Source organism: Melopsittacus undulatus, chromosome 4 (genome assembly GCF_012275295.1).
Source record: "Melopsittacus undulatus isolate bMelUnd1 chromosome 4, bMelUnd1.mat.Z, whole genome shotgun sequence".
In the NCBI taxonomy this organism is placed as follows: Eukaryota; Metazoa; Chordata; class Aves; order Psittaciformes; family Psittaculidae; genus Melopsittacus; species Melopsittacus undulatus.
In genome coordinates, this window is record NC_047530.1 from 107,437,420 (window position 1) to 107,453,488 (window position 16,069).

The 16,069-nt window shown below is 39.7% G+C and overlaps 1 protein-coding gene across 4 annotated transcripts in view; it reads right to left on the reverse strand.

Annotated features, from left to right (window-relative positions):
* Window positions 1-1,629: 1,629 nt before the first annotated feature.
* ATE1 (arginyltransferase 1) overlaps window positions 1,630-16,069 on the reverse strand; it is an 86,528-nt gene continuing 72,088 nt past the window's right edge. For all 4 annotated transcript variants that reach the window (XM_034062445.1, XM_034062444.1, XM_034062443.1 and 1 more), the window contains exon 12: window positions 1,630-4,763. In XM_034062445.1, the coding sequence (XP_033918336.1) occupies window positions 4,585-4,763 (179 nt within the window). In that variant the 3' untranslated portion in view covers window positions 1,630-4,584. The remainder of the gene's footprint in view (window positions 4,764-16,069) is intronic.

Below are 16,069 nucleotides of genomic sequence, written 5' to 3' on the forward strand. Positions count from 1 at the left end.
TTGTCTAAGATGATCAGTAAGAGCCACTGTTTTGAGTTAATATTGTTTCATATTAATATAGATAGCATTAACATATGCTATACTTCGGCTTATACACTAATTCAATCTATTTACATTCCAACTTATTTTAATACTGCTCAAAACTAAAGCTTTCAAGATGAGCTTTAAATGTGCCTTAAAATGCACATGGCAGATTAATTTATAAATCCTATTTTATGCATTTATATTGTTCTGTTTAGCAAGTGCTTGTATACTTGGTGACTTATTAACCATGTTTTCCAAAAACACTTCTATAAAATGAGCTTATTATAACCCTCCTATCTGTTATACTCATTTTGTTAGCAGCTATGGCTTATGTACATGGTTAACACCATGTATAAATTGTGTTACTTATACAATGTTTTCTACAGTGCATTTTTATTTCCCCAGTGAGACATCTGTCTCATAACTAAAGCAAATCACATGGCTCCTTACCTGTTAATGCAGCCACCTTTGGTTCCTCTCCATCATGCTGGGTTATCACCAGTCCTTCCTCAGTGTTTCCTCTGCAGCACTTTGCTCAGCCGATGCTCCAGCATGATCGAGGAACACAGCTCTCCACCCTGGCCTCCCAAGGAAAGCCACAGCATCAGGGCTTGGAAATGCTCCATCACTTCGACTAGCTTAGGAAAACAAATCATTTGGCAAGTGGAAACATAATCTGTCTTTATGCTCAGTAGGTGAGATCATATGCAAGAGGTTCTGAAGGTGCAGTTTTCTAAATACACAGGGTACAATATGTGGCTATGATGCTGCTGGAAACACTGATGATGTCCCTGAAACATGGTGATGATTCCTGCCCTAAATATTGTCTACACCCTTCCAAATGCAGACTTCTTCTGTAGCAGGACTGGGACAGAATGAGCAAAAAGAACCATTAAGTAGGGGGGGATGCTGGAGATGGAGAGGTTGAGGAGGAGAGCACATAATATGTGTTGAAGGACTATATGGGACTAACAGAATGAGAGGGAATTCAGAACAACCACCTGACAGAGACAGGAGAGACTTTTCAAAAGGGACTTTTGACAAGGGCCTGTAGGGACAGGCCAAGGGGAATGGCTTGAACCTGCCAGAACAGGGGAGACTGAGCTGAGCTCTTAGGCAGAAGCTCTTCCCTGTGAGGGTGCTGAGGCGCTGGCACAGGGTGCCCAGAGAAGCTGTGGCTGCCCCATCCCTGGCAGTGTTCAAGGCCAGGTTGGATGGAGCTTGGTCCCTTCCAACCCAAACCATTCCAGGATCATATAATATTAAGAGAGCTTCAAAAAGATTGATGGATGTAGACTCCAAAGGATCAATGAGACAGAGACTCACCAAAAATTTGAGCTGTGGTGGCACTGGGCTTCAATAAAAATCTCATTCAGGAAGCCAGAATTAGCTGGAATCCTGCCCCATTCATTGAAAACGAATTGGTGTTTTTATCTTTGTACCCATAATCCAGATTTCTGTGGTGTTTTTCTGGCTCCTTATTTCGGTGGAAGGGTTATTTCCAACCAACAAGAAATGGTACAGCTTAACTAAAATAAGCAGCTACTCCTATCTAGTCTCCATTTGCAGAAAGCTGCAAAGTAATACAGAAGCCACACTCAGAGCTATTACTTAGAATAATTCACAGAGACTAGAAATAACTTTATTTTCTATACTTGCAAGTCAAACAGGGCTGCCGAAAAGCAATTACAAACTCAACATGCGGGTTCTTTTGCATTTACTGAAACGTGTTGATGCTGGAAATGAGAAAGCTCCCCATTTATTTCCAGTCGAAACAAAGAAAGGTATTTTTAGCCCTGGTCACAGCTCTGCATTTTCTTACCACTGTTTCATGCTCATTTATCAACAGATGATAGAACAAGGCAATCGTACTTTAGGGATTAACTCTCACAAACTAAGTGCACAAAAAAACCCTCTTATAAAATAGTTTTGTACTAAATTAAATATCTCTAAATTCAGTAATTCTCAATGACAATATCTTATTAAATAAGTCTGTAATAGTGGTGAATTTTTAGCTCCACTGAAGTCAGTGGCAAAGTTTACAGAACTTCATCCTTGGACTCTATTCCACTTCTAAAGCAGAGGTATCGGTCCTGAAAAAGTACTGCTCTGATTTCCTTCTGAAATAACACTAAAGAAGTGAGTCAGATCTCACCTTAATACATCAGATGAACTCAAATGAATTTTTACATATATATATATACACAGATATATACTTGAGTTCAGGAAGAGTCCCAAGCCCAGCCTGACGTGGTGCTGCAGTTCCAGTGGAGGTCAGAAAGCGAAAGCACCATTTCAGAATTCACAGGAAATGGTCATTTACCTTTAGTGGTCACACTAACAACAGCCTTATGCTGTAATCACCTTTCAATCTTATGTCAGTTTTCGTTAACTGCAGTCATTAAAAGCTCCCCAAGAGAAACAGCATCAGACAGCAGTCTAACACATATCTAGAAGGCATGTCAGTAGCAAATAGTGGGCACAAGAAGATGGAGCTCTTCAAGAACTCTCAGTGGTGACATTAAGTCTGCTCCCATGCTATTTAACAGAAACTTTAACTTCTCCAGGAGCACAGTGAGGCCATCATGAAATGGTAATCTTCATAACTGATAAGCTTTAGGATTTTGAAAGTCTGTGCCCATGAACTGATTTTATATCATACAAAAAGGTGTTCTCATTTATTTTGGTTTTAGACTATATGGGCATCACCTCTTTTCAACATATTGTGTAGACAGAAAACATTATACTAGTTGACATTTCACTGAATGGCAAGCGCATCTTCTCCACAGAACTGAACTCTTTATACTAATGTTCATAGTAGTATTTAATGGTTCCCCCGTGGCAACAGGTTTAGATAAGACATGGACAAGCTACATGGTACAGTATATAGAAACTTCTTGGTACCAGGCAAAAGATTAACACATACCAGCTATAATGCTGACAGAATGAAACAATTTTGTTGCAGGCTGGGAGTAGATCAATACACTACATCCCAATTAATAAAACAAAATGACTTTTGGAAATCACTGTTGAAGCTGTACTCTGTTATCAATGCTATCAGAATGATCAAAAAGATATGGAAAAAAAGTTAAATCTGCAATGCACTTGAAGTGCCTGTTCCATATACAAATCAATGATGAATAATATTGGCCATGTGTTTAAAATTAAATCAAACCCATAATGATAGATGTAACCTTCAGAGGGTAAAGTGGAATTTGGTTCCTTTCTGGTGTAAACCATCTGCATGTGTATTCTTGAACAGGGATCTTTTTTTCTAGAGTTAACAGGAAACTTCAAGTTGATTCAAGGTAAATACTAGCTTCTGTTATCCATGAAGATAAGAAACACAAATGCATTGGGATTGTTACAATGTTGTTATACATTACTGAATTATACAAGTGTTATTTCCCCAAATGCCTATAACTTGTATGACTTGATAGGCGCGCAGACTACTAATGACAACATTCAGGTATCAGTTAATAAAGTGCTTTCATAGAGCATCACAACTTCCTGTGTTTCCAACAGAAGTATTTAATACAATGGTATTAAGATGTTAACATGCAAGATGTTAACCTGTGAGCTGCTGCACCATAAACAAAACAGTAAAAAATGCAGGAATCTGATATTTAAAGTCTTCCCACCCAATACAGAAAACAATTGCAACAAACCCCAGCAGTGGTACCTCTTGTCTGGTGTCTTTAGCACAGTTCTGAAATGTGCACTGAAGAGCTGCAGGATAAACCTCCCATGCTCTATTTCACATTAGTGGAAATTTTGATACTACAATACCCACTCTCTTTAGACAAAGGATAAGGCTTATACCAAAAACCCACTGTGCCTCTTGGCTGCATATCTTTGGTATATTTATAGTGCAACTATTCTGTTTCATCTCTAAAGGGAAAAGTTTTCCAAAGCACTGCATCCCCTGCCACTAAGAATCCACTGTGAACTCCTACATTCACTAGGACCTCAGACACTAACCTACTGCTTCAAACAAATGAAGAATGTGCAGTGAAAATCATTTCTTCCTGTTTTTAAATATACTATTGAAATAAAGACCAAACCATGCCAGATTTCACGTTAGGAAGTCACAGCACGTTCCAATTCTCTTTGCAAGAGTCTAGGAGCATACGAATGCGAGCATAAATTTCATGGCAATTTTTAATGACAGATATCCAAGGTGCTATTTGAAACCAGCTGTAATTTTAATTATTGTTAATGTAGATTTAGTCAACCTTTGTCTCTAAAAAAAAAGAAAAGAAAGACACCTGGTTTTCATTTTGCTTAGACACAGAATTATTCAAAATGCATAGAAAGGCTAGAGCTACTTCATTAAAATATATTGCAAGCATGTTTTTCTAACCTTATATTGCTAAAGCCTTGCTGTACTGTAAATTTTATTGGAATTGGCCTTAAAACACAGTACCATGTATTCACACAAGCCTAGATATATACCTGTAGTTCATACTGCTATTTGAGGAGGCATACCAACACACAACTATAGTACATATCACCCAGTGGCAGTGCAATAAAATGAGGTGCCATCAAATTCACCATTTCTCAACTTCTAAACAGCAACATTCTTTCTGAACAGGTCTGTCCAACCAGACTTGCATATTGCTGGACACTGGCTTCATCACTTGGTCCCTTCCGTCTTTTCTTATACACACTGTAAGGCATGATGGTTCTCTTGTGGAGTACTCTCACCCTGCCCAGTTCCTTGATCCGACCTTCATCAACTGCGAAGAGAATCAGAGAACATAAAAATTAGTTATGTAGATTGTCCCTCTGATCTTAACGTATGCGACTACATTAGGCATCATGAAAGCTGTATGAAGTAATAAAACTAATCTGCAGATGAACAGCAGACGAAAGCAGAGCTGCTCTACAGAGCGGTCTTGAATCATGGTTGGAAACAGAACCTAGCTTGTGAAGTCACTGTATTTGTGTTGTGTGAAAAGGTAAATGATGTATCACACATTTCTAATGGTGGTATTTCTGAACATGCCTCCACTGCCATGTTTTAAAATTCACGTTCATTTAATGCTCACTGGAGCTCACTGAGAGAAGTGAAACTTTATCTGGGAAAATGCTTTCAAACACAACCGACCAGAAGCTACTAACTCACTGTTGTTGCCTATTGCACTTAATGACTAAAACCTCTTCCAATACCTACCAGCACAGAGTGCTCCCTTGCCCCAGCTGTGAAAAGTGTATTAAGTCCAGCAAGGAGCCTCCATGCTCTTGTCTTACGTAAGCATCAGGCAATAAACTACTTCCCCACGTAAAACTCCCTGGCCTTCCAACCCCATCTTTTTTTCATCATGGCAGGAGGGTTGGAACTGGATGATCTTAAGGTCCTTTCCAACCCTAACTATTCTATGATTCTATGATTTATACAGGTTTCTGTCCTCCTCTAGTAGAACAAAATTAAGCACATGCCCGTATTTCAAGTCTGATCCCAACAGAGCTAGTGCAAGCACTAGCTGGGTGAACACAACATAATTACTCAAGCTTTCAAAAGATATACACACACCACAGTTGAATCTCATTAACCTCATCTACAGACCCCTTGTGACTTAATTTAACCAGAATCATACACACAAGAGCATCGTTGAACAAGCTAAAACTTCCTTGTTTTCATGAATCCAATCGATGCTACTGCTGCTGAATAATAACGTTATATTGCTGCTGCGTGTCAGAAGAATTGGCTCTAAAGTGCTAGAAAACTCTTTAAAGAAAGGAAGAGAACATGCCATACACCTGAGGCCGTTGCAGGAAAAAATAATACAATCATTACAGAACACTGGTAAAAAAGAAACCCTTAGACTTTCCTTCCTGAACTTCAGGTTTAAAAAGCCGGCAATGTAAGAGTCAACTTGAACAGAGTCTGAAATACAAGTTTGAGAATGGAATCATACAAATTCAAACAGTAACAGAGAAGAGACGCTTAGTAGAACATCAGCATTTAGAGACATAAACTGTACAAATGACTCAATCTTATTTTGGCATTGTTGTGGTTTAACCCCAATGAACATCTCAGCCCCACGCAGCTCCTCACTCCTTCCCTCCTGAAGCGATGAGAGACAGAACTGGAAGGGTGACAGTGAGAAAACTCATGGGTTGAGATAAAGACAGTTTAATAGGCAAAGCAAAAGCTGGACACACAAGCAAAACAAGAAAACCATTCATCATTTCCCATTCAATCTCCTTCAGCCATAGGCAGAACAGCAGAGCTCCATCTTACCTACAAACACCATCATTACCAATGTCCTCCCTTTCCTCCTTCTTCCCCCAGCTTTATATACTGAGCATGACTCCATATTATCTGCAGTATTCCTTTGGTCAGTTGGGGTCAGCTGTCCTAGTTATGTCCCCCCAACTTCTTGTGCCTCCTCACTGGTGGGGTGGGTTGAGGAGCAAAGTCCTTGATTCTGCATAAGGAGTGCTCAGTGATAACATCCTTGTGTGATCAATGCTGTTTCCAACCCAAATCCAACCATAACCTCCTACTAGCAACTGTGAAATACATTAACTCTATCCCAGCCCAAACCAGCACAGGCATCAGGACATTCTTGCTGACTGAAGAACCAGCAAAAGTATAATTGTTTAGCTTTAAGAACTGCATCAGTTTGCCCCAAACTAAAATACTGGTTATGTTCATATACTTTCTGCTTTTAGGTTGAACATTTAAGGATCCTTGAACAGGATCTCAGTGGTATTCACTCTAAACTGTTCCTTGCTTACAATACACACACTGAAACCGCCTGCTGGTCATCAGTTGACTCAAAATCAAACCACCTGCCATGGAAAAACAGGTAACTCAAATAGCTACTTCATGGGCAAAGGTACGTTTTATTTGTAAGAGAATAAATAGAGGTAGAACTTTCTGAGCATGTTCTGTCTTCTTTTTGTTTTACATACCTGCTCACTAGACTTGCCACAGGTAAGCTGAAGAACTTGTCTGTAAGAAGCTGAAGAATTCTGTAAGACAAATCTCTACTCAAAAGTAGCCTGAACTATGGAAAAGCTTAATACTCCCTTTTGGGCCTTCTTTATGCTTTAATAAAGACAAAAGAGGCCATGAAACTCATTTCTTTCCAGGACATTCTTAAGAACCTGCCTCTATTCATCCACAGAAACAGCTTATCAACGTATTCCTTCTGATGGCTTGAATTTAGTATGTGCAAGTTAACGAAGCCTGCTTTGCAAAGTTTAGAATGACTTCATTACTTTTATCTGTGTTTTGATTCCTAACATGAAAGCAACATGTATTTCTTAAGACTTAACTAGGAAAATGTGGTTTGAAGGAAGAAAATCTGAACAGTACTTGCTAAGATTGCATTCTCCCCTAATTATTGTTGGCAATTGCTTTAGATAAACACCAAGTCAAAAACACTTTATGGCTTTCTTTCCCTCTTTGAAATCCATTAGTTTTTTGATGTGTGGCCAACACCTTTCTGATATCCCAATAGGTTGGTTTTACTACCAGCCCTCCTGCCACTTCTATTAGAACCTCCTCCTCTCTGAAAGTTCACCAAGGGAAAATTTGCAAGTTTAGCTTCTGGAGGTGACACAAGTGTAAAGTTATTTTAACTTCTTAAATTGGAACATTTATATTTACTGCACCTCTAGGTTAAATATAAGATTGTGTCCTGAAATGGATTTAGGCCAAGCCCAGCCTTCATAGTCTCATGCCAAAAGCACTTTCAAAGCTGCTCACTACTCACTGTTTGATACTCATTGCTTTCTAATAGTACTGAAGCTTGATACTCTGGATGAGTTCATCCTTTGGCTTGTAACATTCCTGGAATCAGATTCAACTTCTTAAACTAAAGCTACTGTAACTTTGGTTTCACTATAGCCTTGCTTGCTCAACTGAACTCTGTTGGTGCTCAGCATTTATACTCTTACTCTACTTTTACTCATGACATCAAGTGCAGTCAGTGAATTGCCCTCCTTGCACTCAAGGCCCATGCTAGCTCTACAGCCATATGAAACTGCTGCTTTGACCCAGGGTTCCATTAAATTTGTTTAAGCACCTTAGCCAAGTGTTTTCTGGGGAGAAGCAAGGCTTGCCAAACCGTGCTGTAGATCAGTCCTCTCCTGGACAGGTTTGTGGCACAGGTTTGTAACACAGCCCTCAGGCAGGAAGGAGAAGGCTCTACCAGAGCAGTCGAGAAAATACCAATATATTGGGAAAAATCAGTATAATACAAATACTTCAGACATATTTAAGCTTAACACAGTGAGTTCTGTGCATAAACTACATATATAAAACATTTAGCAATGAGTTTGTAATCAGGAAATGTTTAAAGCCAGATATACTTGGTCTTACGAACTTACACTTGAGGGACTATGTTTATATTTGGTTTACACATTAAGGTTGATTCCAGATTCTGCAAACAAGCTTTGAAAGGCAGAAGAATAACAGCCCAAGTGTCTACAAAGATATATTTCCATTGACTCCCCCAAAATAAAAACTTTAATCACAAAAATAACCTTCTGTAAAAGTACTTAAGTATATACAATTTAAACTCCATCTGAAAAAGAAACCTTTTACTGCAATGCAAAGTGTCAGTGAAATAATCTCAGGTACATTGTTAAGCTTTTAGAGCAAGCACATAGGAACTTGTGTCACCATAACAATACACCCATGAGTTAAAATTCAGCCACCTTTCAATTGCTACTGCTCTGGAGGCAACACTGTATGAATTCAGGAACGTATTCCCTTTACTTATGATTTAAACCTGAACAGAATAGATTTAAGAGAATTTAATGGGAAATAAAAGCAGACTGGGCTCCAGCATCGTTTAAAGACAGAAATTACCCTCCCAAAATGAAAACTTCAACTATCAGCTCCTGCTGAGTGGCACAGGATAAAATTTGCTTTATATTTAAGAAGATGCCAACTAAATCCTAACACAACTTCTCTGCGTGACTGATGCTGGGATACAGGAGGAATCCCAATTCAAAATGAGATTATACGCCATATTAAATAGAATTACTTGTTCAAAACAAGAAAACCAGTTCTGTCAATAAGAGTTGTTTCCATGCTTTTAATAAGTAAATTTCAGTTAGTGATTTCCATTTTTGGAAAGACCCAGACTCATCAGGTAGTGGAACAATCGTGAAATAAAAAGGCAGCTTTAATCATTACTGAATGCAGTGTTGTTACCATCAAAAAGCCAAACCTCCTTCATTTTTACCTTCATGCACTTTCTCATCTTATACCTCCTGAGTCTCCCACTAGCCTCTGCTTCACCTCACAAACAGCTGGTGCATTGATACAACCCACAAAAAGATACAATCCTAGAAAACCACAGGCAGGGACCCCTTCCACTGGAGCAGCTGCTCCAAGCCCCTGTGTCCAACCTGGCCTTGAGCACTGCCAGGGATGGGGCAGCCACAGCTTCTCTGGGCACCCTGTGCCAGTGCCTCAGCACCCTCACACGGAAGAACTTCTTCCTTGTATCTGATCTAACATCACAGGTTTGAAGACAAAATTCCTTTTCCAAGTTCATAACTGTTGGATGCGGGACTTTGCCCTCTGTGCAGATTATCCTCTCATGGAGCTGTTGATTAATTGTAGCCTACAGAAGAGACACTGTCACTTGACATATAAAACACACAATGTTTTATCCTTTAATTCAGGTACATCTATCAATGTAGTTTGGATGGGAGATACATAAAACCCCCAAACTTCAGAAAAAGCAGTTTTGTAAATTGAAAGTACCTGTCGTTTTAGGAACCTGAGCAACCACAGATGCCAATTGTCTGCCTTCACAGCCACATCATCCCATTGGTCTCAATGCTAACAATACAGCTGAATTCTTGTTGAATAAATTAACTGTCACCTCATTCTCTTCTCCCCTATGCTCCTAAACCAGAAAGTTGTTTATAAAACAGTAAGCTATTGAAATTTTAATATAGGAGAGATTTCATATGTAATTCAACCTTGCCACTCTGATCCCATAAAAAACTTGCAGAGGTGTTAAAATCCTTTGTTCCCTCTCCCCATATCACTATTAAATGCAATTCTACCTGAAGGATTTATTTTCTGAAACAGCAAAGCATATAGATACATTACTAAGTAAGGGTAAAAAACAAAGTAAGAAATAGAAGAGATCTAAAGACCCTCTAGGTGATGCTGTGCTGTTAGGCAGGTACAGGTTTGATTATCTGGACCAGCTCCACGCATGCACCTTTGCAAGAGCACAGGCAACATTGCTGAGTGACATCAAGCAAGTAACAACAGCAGTCTTCAAAGGCAGCCTCATCCAGCAATCAGCCCCAGAAATGCTTTTGTACTCAAGGGACAAGGAGGAATGTGAAGAGCAGGAAGTCTGACATGCTCCTGTACAACTCCGGTTTTATTTCTCTGCAGAGCCCACTAACTTCCCCCAAACCTGCAAGCTCCCTCCCGAAACCAAAACGTGATTTTCAGACACTGATATGCATTCCTGCTGAAATACCAACATGAAGGAGGAGGACTTTTCTTACCATTTTTGTTTGGAGTAAGAGCAAAACGGACATTGGTGCGATTTAGACAGAAATTCAAACTTTCATTATCTGAAGTTTTTGATTACAGTGTAGGGATTGATTAGTGTCTATGAAATTATTCTGGGAAGCAGACAGCCAAATATTTCTTACTCTCCAAGTGCATTAATCTTTATGATTACTACCCAACATAAACTGAAGTGAAAACCAGCGACATCTGCTCAGAAAGCTGGGTAAGCACGTGTGAAGCCGTGCAAGTGAGACTCAGAGAGCAGAGAGTGAGCTCTGCAACAGCCCACTGCAACTCTCCACAGGCTTGGAGCCAACATCACACTGAAAAAGGTGTGTGATAGCTCAAAGGTTTTTGTAGCACAGTGCTACTAAACCAAGCTTTTTGGTGGTGGTTGATTTGGGTCAAGCTGGTTTTGATCAAAGGACAACCTGTAGCAGCAGTGTTCTGTACCACTCTTCTTCAGAGCCGTGCGCGATGGGTGCCGGGTCAATGGTACCTCTTCATTCATCCCCTTTAACATACTCCTCACAAACATGACAGATTTGTCAGGGGTATAATCTAGAGCTGCAAGCTGACATCTTTTATAAAGTACATTTTTCCACTTACAGGAAAATAAGTGCAGAAATTATAAAAAATAAGTGACAAATTTATTGACTTTCTTATTTTTTAAATAGGAAAAAGGAAAACTGCCAATTTCCTCGAGCCCCACACTAGTCACAGGAAATACTGCTTGCATTTTCTGTGCAGAATGGATTCAGAATTAGCAAGAAGCCTTACTGAAGTCTGGTATTTCTAATTCAAAAAAGAAACGTGGTGCTCCTGCTAAGCCCTGAAATAACGCTGTTTCTGATTATAAGTTTCAGTTTCCTTCAATGCTACTTAAACCCCGTGCAACAAAGAAAGCATTTGGCCATCTTCACTTTGTGCTTCTGCTCCCATGCTACACAGAGAACATCCATAGCAGGATGAAACAGCGGAAGAAAGAAAGGAAACAGGGAAAGAACCACTCCTAATTCAAACTCTAAAGTATTTAAACCTGTGCCATTAACTCAAACCTGGGCTTCACTCTGGAAGCGGTCCTTGAAGCAAACACCCACCTAAATAACACACATTATAAATTATCTTCCATTTTGGTTAAAAATGGAATCTCAGAAAGCTACTGTTATCTCTAAGCACTAAATCTACAGGAAAAAACAGAGATATTAACACTTGACAACAGCTGCATTTACAGATTGACAGCCGAAAAGGGTACATTGGATTTTGGGTTTGTTTCAAGTTGTTTTAATCTGCAATTTTAAAGCAGTTGGACCTGCATGGATTTAAAGATGAGAACAGTGTTAACATTTTCCAAATCAAAGAAGAATAACAGGTTTAACATTCAATTTACAAGGAGTTCGGATGTTTCAGGATAACCCAAAGCTTTCAAACTAGGTGTGAAAGTGATCAGAAGAGGCACCCATCCTCTGCTGGTTACACCGTGGCCATGTCAACTGATTTGAGAAACACTACAGCCTTGTGGAATGCTGTTTGAAAGTAAGCTCCAGCTGCTTTACATGACCCTGTCACAGCCAATGAGCAATGATTCTAACACAAAAACTTAAAAAGGAAGAAACAAATGGACTTTTCCAATTTTATGACTGAACTATAGGCGATATTAATGAGTGGAAACAGAAGATTTCCATCTCAGTCACAAATCTAATGTGTTTGACCCTTGAATTTAAGCTCATTTCTCACTCAATTTGAAGCATTATTTCTTTGCATTCAACATAGGAGGAAATCGCATTTCCATAGGACGAAATCATCCTCAAAGACTAAATGACAATACACAGTGACAAGATGAGCAATATCCATTCATAGTAATACTTATATATGACAGTGACTTGAAATGTGTTTCTTCCCATACTGCTTCTGCATTACTAGACTCATACATGAAGAACTATTCAAGACAGTATGCTTTGGGGTATAAATGCTAACTCAAACCAAAATAAGACTACAGTTAAAATGGAGCATAAACAACAACAACAACAAAATTCAAGGCAAAGGATTCTTAATGAAATCCAGAAAGCACAAGTCACAAAGGGAGTACAGTAAAACACTCAGGATATTCTCAGTCAGCCAACTCGTTGCAATTCCTCCACAAGAGAAAAACAGGAACTTCTGCAATCACTGTTTAAAAAGAGAATGTTTCAGAGGGGGAAAACGCACTTCATCAAAATATTATCAACGATCCTTAAAAGATGAAGACAGAAGAATTAAGAGTTTTACGAGTATAACTTAAAGGGAACTTTTAAATGGGGTAAGACAGGAAGTAGCAGCAAGGCTAAATCCTAAAGACGCTTTCCGAACAAAACTTTTGGGTTTGTGCCTGAAATCATACAACTGGTTTATGATTTGCAATTCAATCTTGAGAAGCGAGCAGACTAATCACTTGACAAAACGCATTCAAAAGCCACTAGCCCTGCTGTGCCACACGGAAACAATAACTCATTGTGTTTTGACTCTTATTATTCTAGTAGTAAACATGAATAGGGGCCAATGGAAAACATTTCCTGTGAATACAGCAATTCAGAGCAGTTCTCAGTTTCAGCTGGAATTCACAGCAAGCAGCAATAGCTTCTGGCTTACCTGCAAACACAGCCCCTTGGACTACATTGCCTAACCCACACTTGACTAAAATTCCACATTTGGACACATATGAAAAGGATGTACATAAAACAATAAGTATAAAATTCACAATGTATTTATGAGGAGCTCCCATATAATGCAATTATTCTAGACTACCTCAATTAATTATCATGAAATATGGTGACTGAGAAACGGCTACTGAAGGGCTGGACTTAAAGGATACTGATATTTTTCCAAGACTTGCTTTTCAGGGATGCACTATGAAAAAAGCTGAGTAGTACCTGGGGAAAATGTCAGCTAAATGAGAATGAACAACTTCCCATCTGAAAAACAGTATCTGGTGCCTCCAAAGCCAAGACACTAATACAAAACCCAAGGAATCTAATGCAGTAGATGGCAGGGTGACAAAGATAACTATTTCACTTTTAGATGCTCTTCCAGAAGACAAAATGAACTAGTCAGTTCTTTTGAAGTTGTATCTCTGTCATTATTCTTGATTACTTCAGATAATATGAGAAATGAGCATGTGAACTGCCAATGAAGAATATTAACTGCATACTCAGGAGGCTTTCGGGTTTGCGTGTTTTGTTTCTGTTATTTTAGATAGGCTTTTTGCTCATCTAGTTAACTTTCAAATATGTCTTTAGTTTAAATGCACCATGCAGCTCTGTGGACCTCAGCACAAGAGGGACATGGAGCTGTCGGAGCAAGTCCTGAGGGGATCACGGAGATGGTAAAAGGGCTTCAGTAACTCTGCTGTGAAGCCAGGCTGAGAGAGCTGGGCTGGGGCAGCCTGGACAAGAGAAGGCTCCTGAAGGGGAGACCTGAGAGCAGCTCCAGTGCCTAAAGGGGCTGCAGGAAAGCTGGAGAGGGGCTTGGGACAAGGGCCTCTAGGGACAGGCCAAGGGGAATGGCTTGAACCTGCCAGAACAGGGGGGACTGAGCTGAGCTCTTAGGCAGAAGCTGTTCCCTGTGAGGGTGCTGAGGCGCTGGCACAGGGTGCCCAGAGAAGCTGTGGCTGCCCCATCCCTGGCAGTGCTCAAGGCCAGGTTGGACACAGGGGCTTGGAGCAGCTGCTCCAGTGGAAGGTGTCCCTGCCCATGGCAGGGGTTGGAGCTGGATGAGCTTTCAGGTCCCTTCCAACACAAACTGTTCAATGATTCCATGCACGTAAGGACCAGAAGCAGAACTGCAGCAGGTACAGCTCAATTTTAATGCTTACAAGACACTAGTCCAGTGCAGTCCTGCAGCCTGTCTCCCTACCTGCAGGTGACTGCAGCTCCCAGCCCATCAGCAGACTGCACAAGGTGGTTCTGCAGATCCAGATTAGCTTGGTCAAAGTTTTACAAGCTCATTCTTGCCCCAGTTCATTTTTGATGGACTCTGCAGGCACTTCTGATTCCTGTGTTCTGGGAAGGTTTATTTTCTCTGGGTCAGCACTGATGAGCCAGACCAAGCTTTATTCTGCACCAGATGCATCTCCCCTGTGGTTCTCAGAACCTTTGTTAGCCGAGTTTTTCTGCTCCTCAAAGTACCCAAGTTACTCAGAATAACACAGGAATGTTCAGGATTTTGAGCTGCTCATTTCTCTTTAGAGACAGAAGAAATCATGGTCAAAACCCAACAAGCAGTTGGAAACAGCACAAAAAAGGAATGCTAATTCACTCCCTATCGGGGAATTAAAACTACACACATGTCTTTCCAGAGAATTTACTTGTCTCAAGAACATCATCAGAAGTGACTCAGTCACTGTTGGGAGAGACACATTAAATGTGCCATTAAATCAGTGAATTAAATGTTGAGAATACTAAATTAAGGATGTATTTTGAAATAGAAAAGATGAGGGAGGGAAAGCAAGTGCCACATAAACACTTCCAGTAGAGATGAGTGAAATATTTAATTCATTTCTTATGAAAAACATGAGTAAATGTCTTTCTAGATAAAAGCAGAATGCTTATCTCATTCCTAACTCTAGTAGAACTTGCAAACTAGTAAGTACACTGACATCCCAAGCAGAACAGCTTATTCCATCTATTTCTGAAGCATATTTTGCATGTGAAAAAAGGAGAAGCACTACATAAGCTGCATTTTCATTTCAACTACAAGCTAAAATACCTTGTCATTCAGTCAGATTTACCCAAGGAGCCAAATCCTGGACTCCACTAAAATCAGTGCTTTCCTATCTATGAAACGACACTAAGAGTCAGCCTAAGCTTTGTCACACAAATGGTGACTAATGAGAGGTACTGACCTCCTTCCAAGAATGTGTATTTCTGCAACTTCCAATGATTCCAGAGTTGCACTTACAACACATAAAGGTGCTTTAGTCTTTACTTTTCATGTCAAATTAATTCTACAGCAGCTAAAATTGCAGAAACAGTTATTGCCTCATTTCATATGTTTTGGGAATCATTTTGCACTGCACAAATGAAGAAAAAGCACATTGTAACTTTAATAGTTATCCTCACCCTCTGGATTATAACCTTGATTCCAGGGAACTGAAGACATTTTCTGCGGCTAAGCTAGAAATCTTAATCAAAATCAACGGAATTTCAGCAATTCTGGATGAACCTTTTTTATTCTATTGTATAAACATATTTTCAGATATGGATTTTCATCACACTTATGCAAGAATAGAAAATTTTAGCCGTTTTATGTCTTTTTCTAAAGGAAAACCCCAAGGGACTGACCCTGAGCCAGCTGACAGTGAAGGGCAGCTAAAGATGACTTCAGGCTTTCACAAGAAAGCTTCCTAGAATTCCATTTTCAACCAGACTTCCAGAGACTTTTAATCCCAGGTTTTAGCAACACTTCAAACTAACAGCAAAATACAATAATGAGCCCCCAGCTTGCAATGCCAGTACAACCAATGGAATAAAAGACAATACAAACCTATGAGGGTTATGC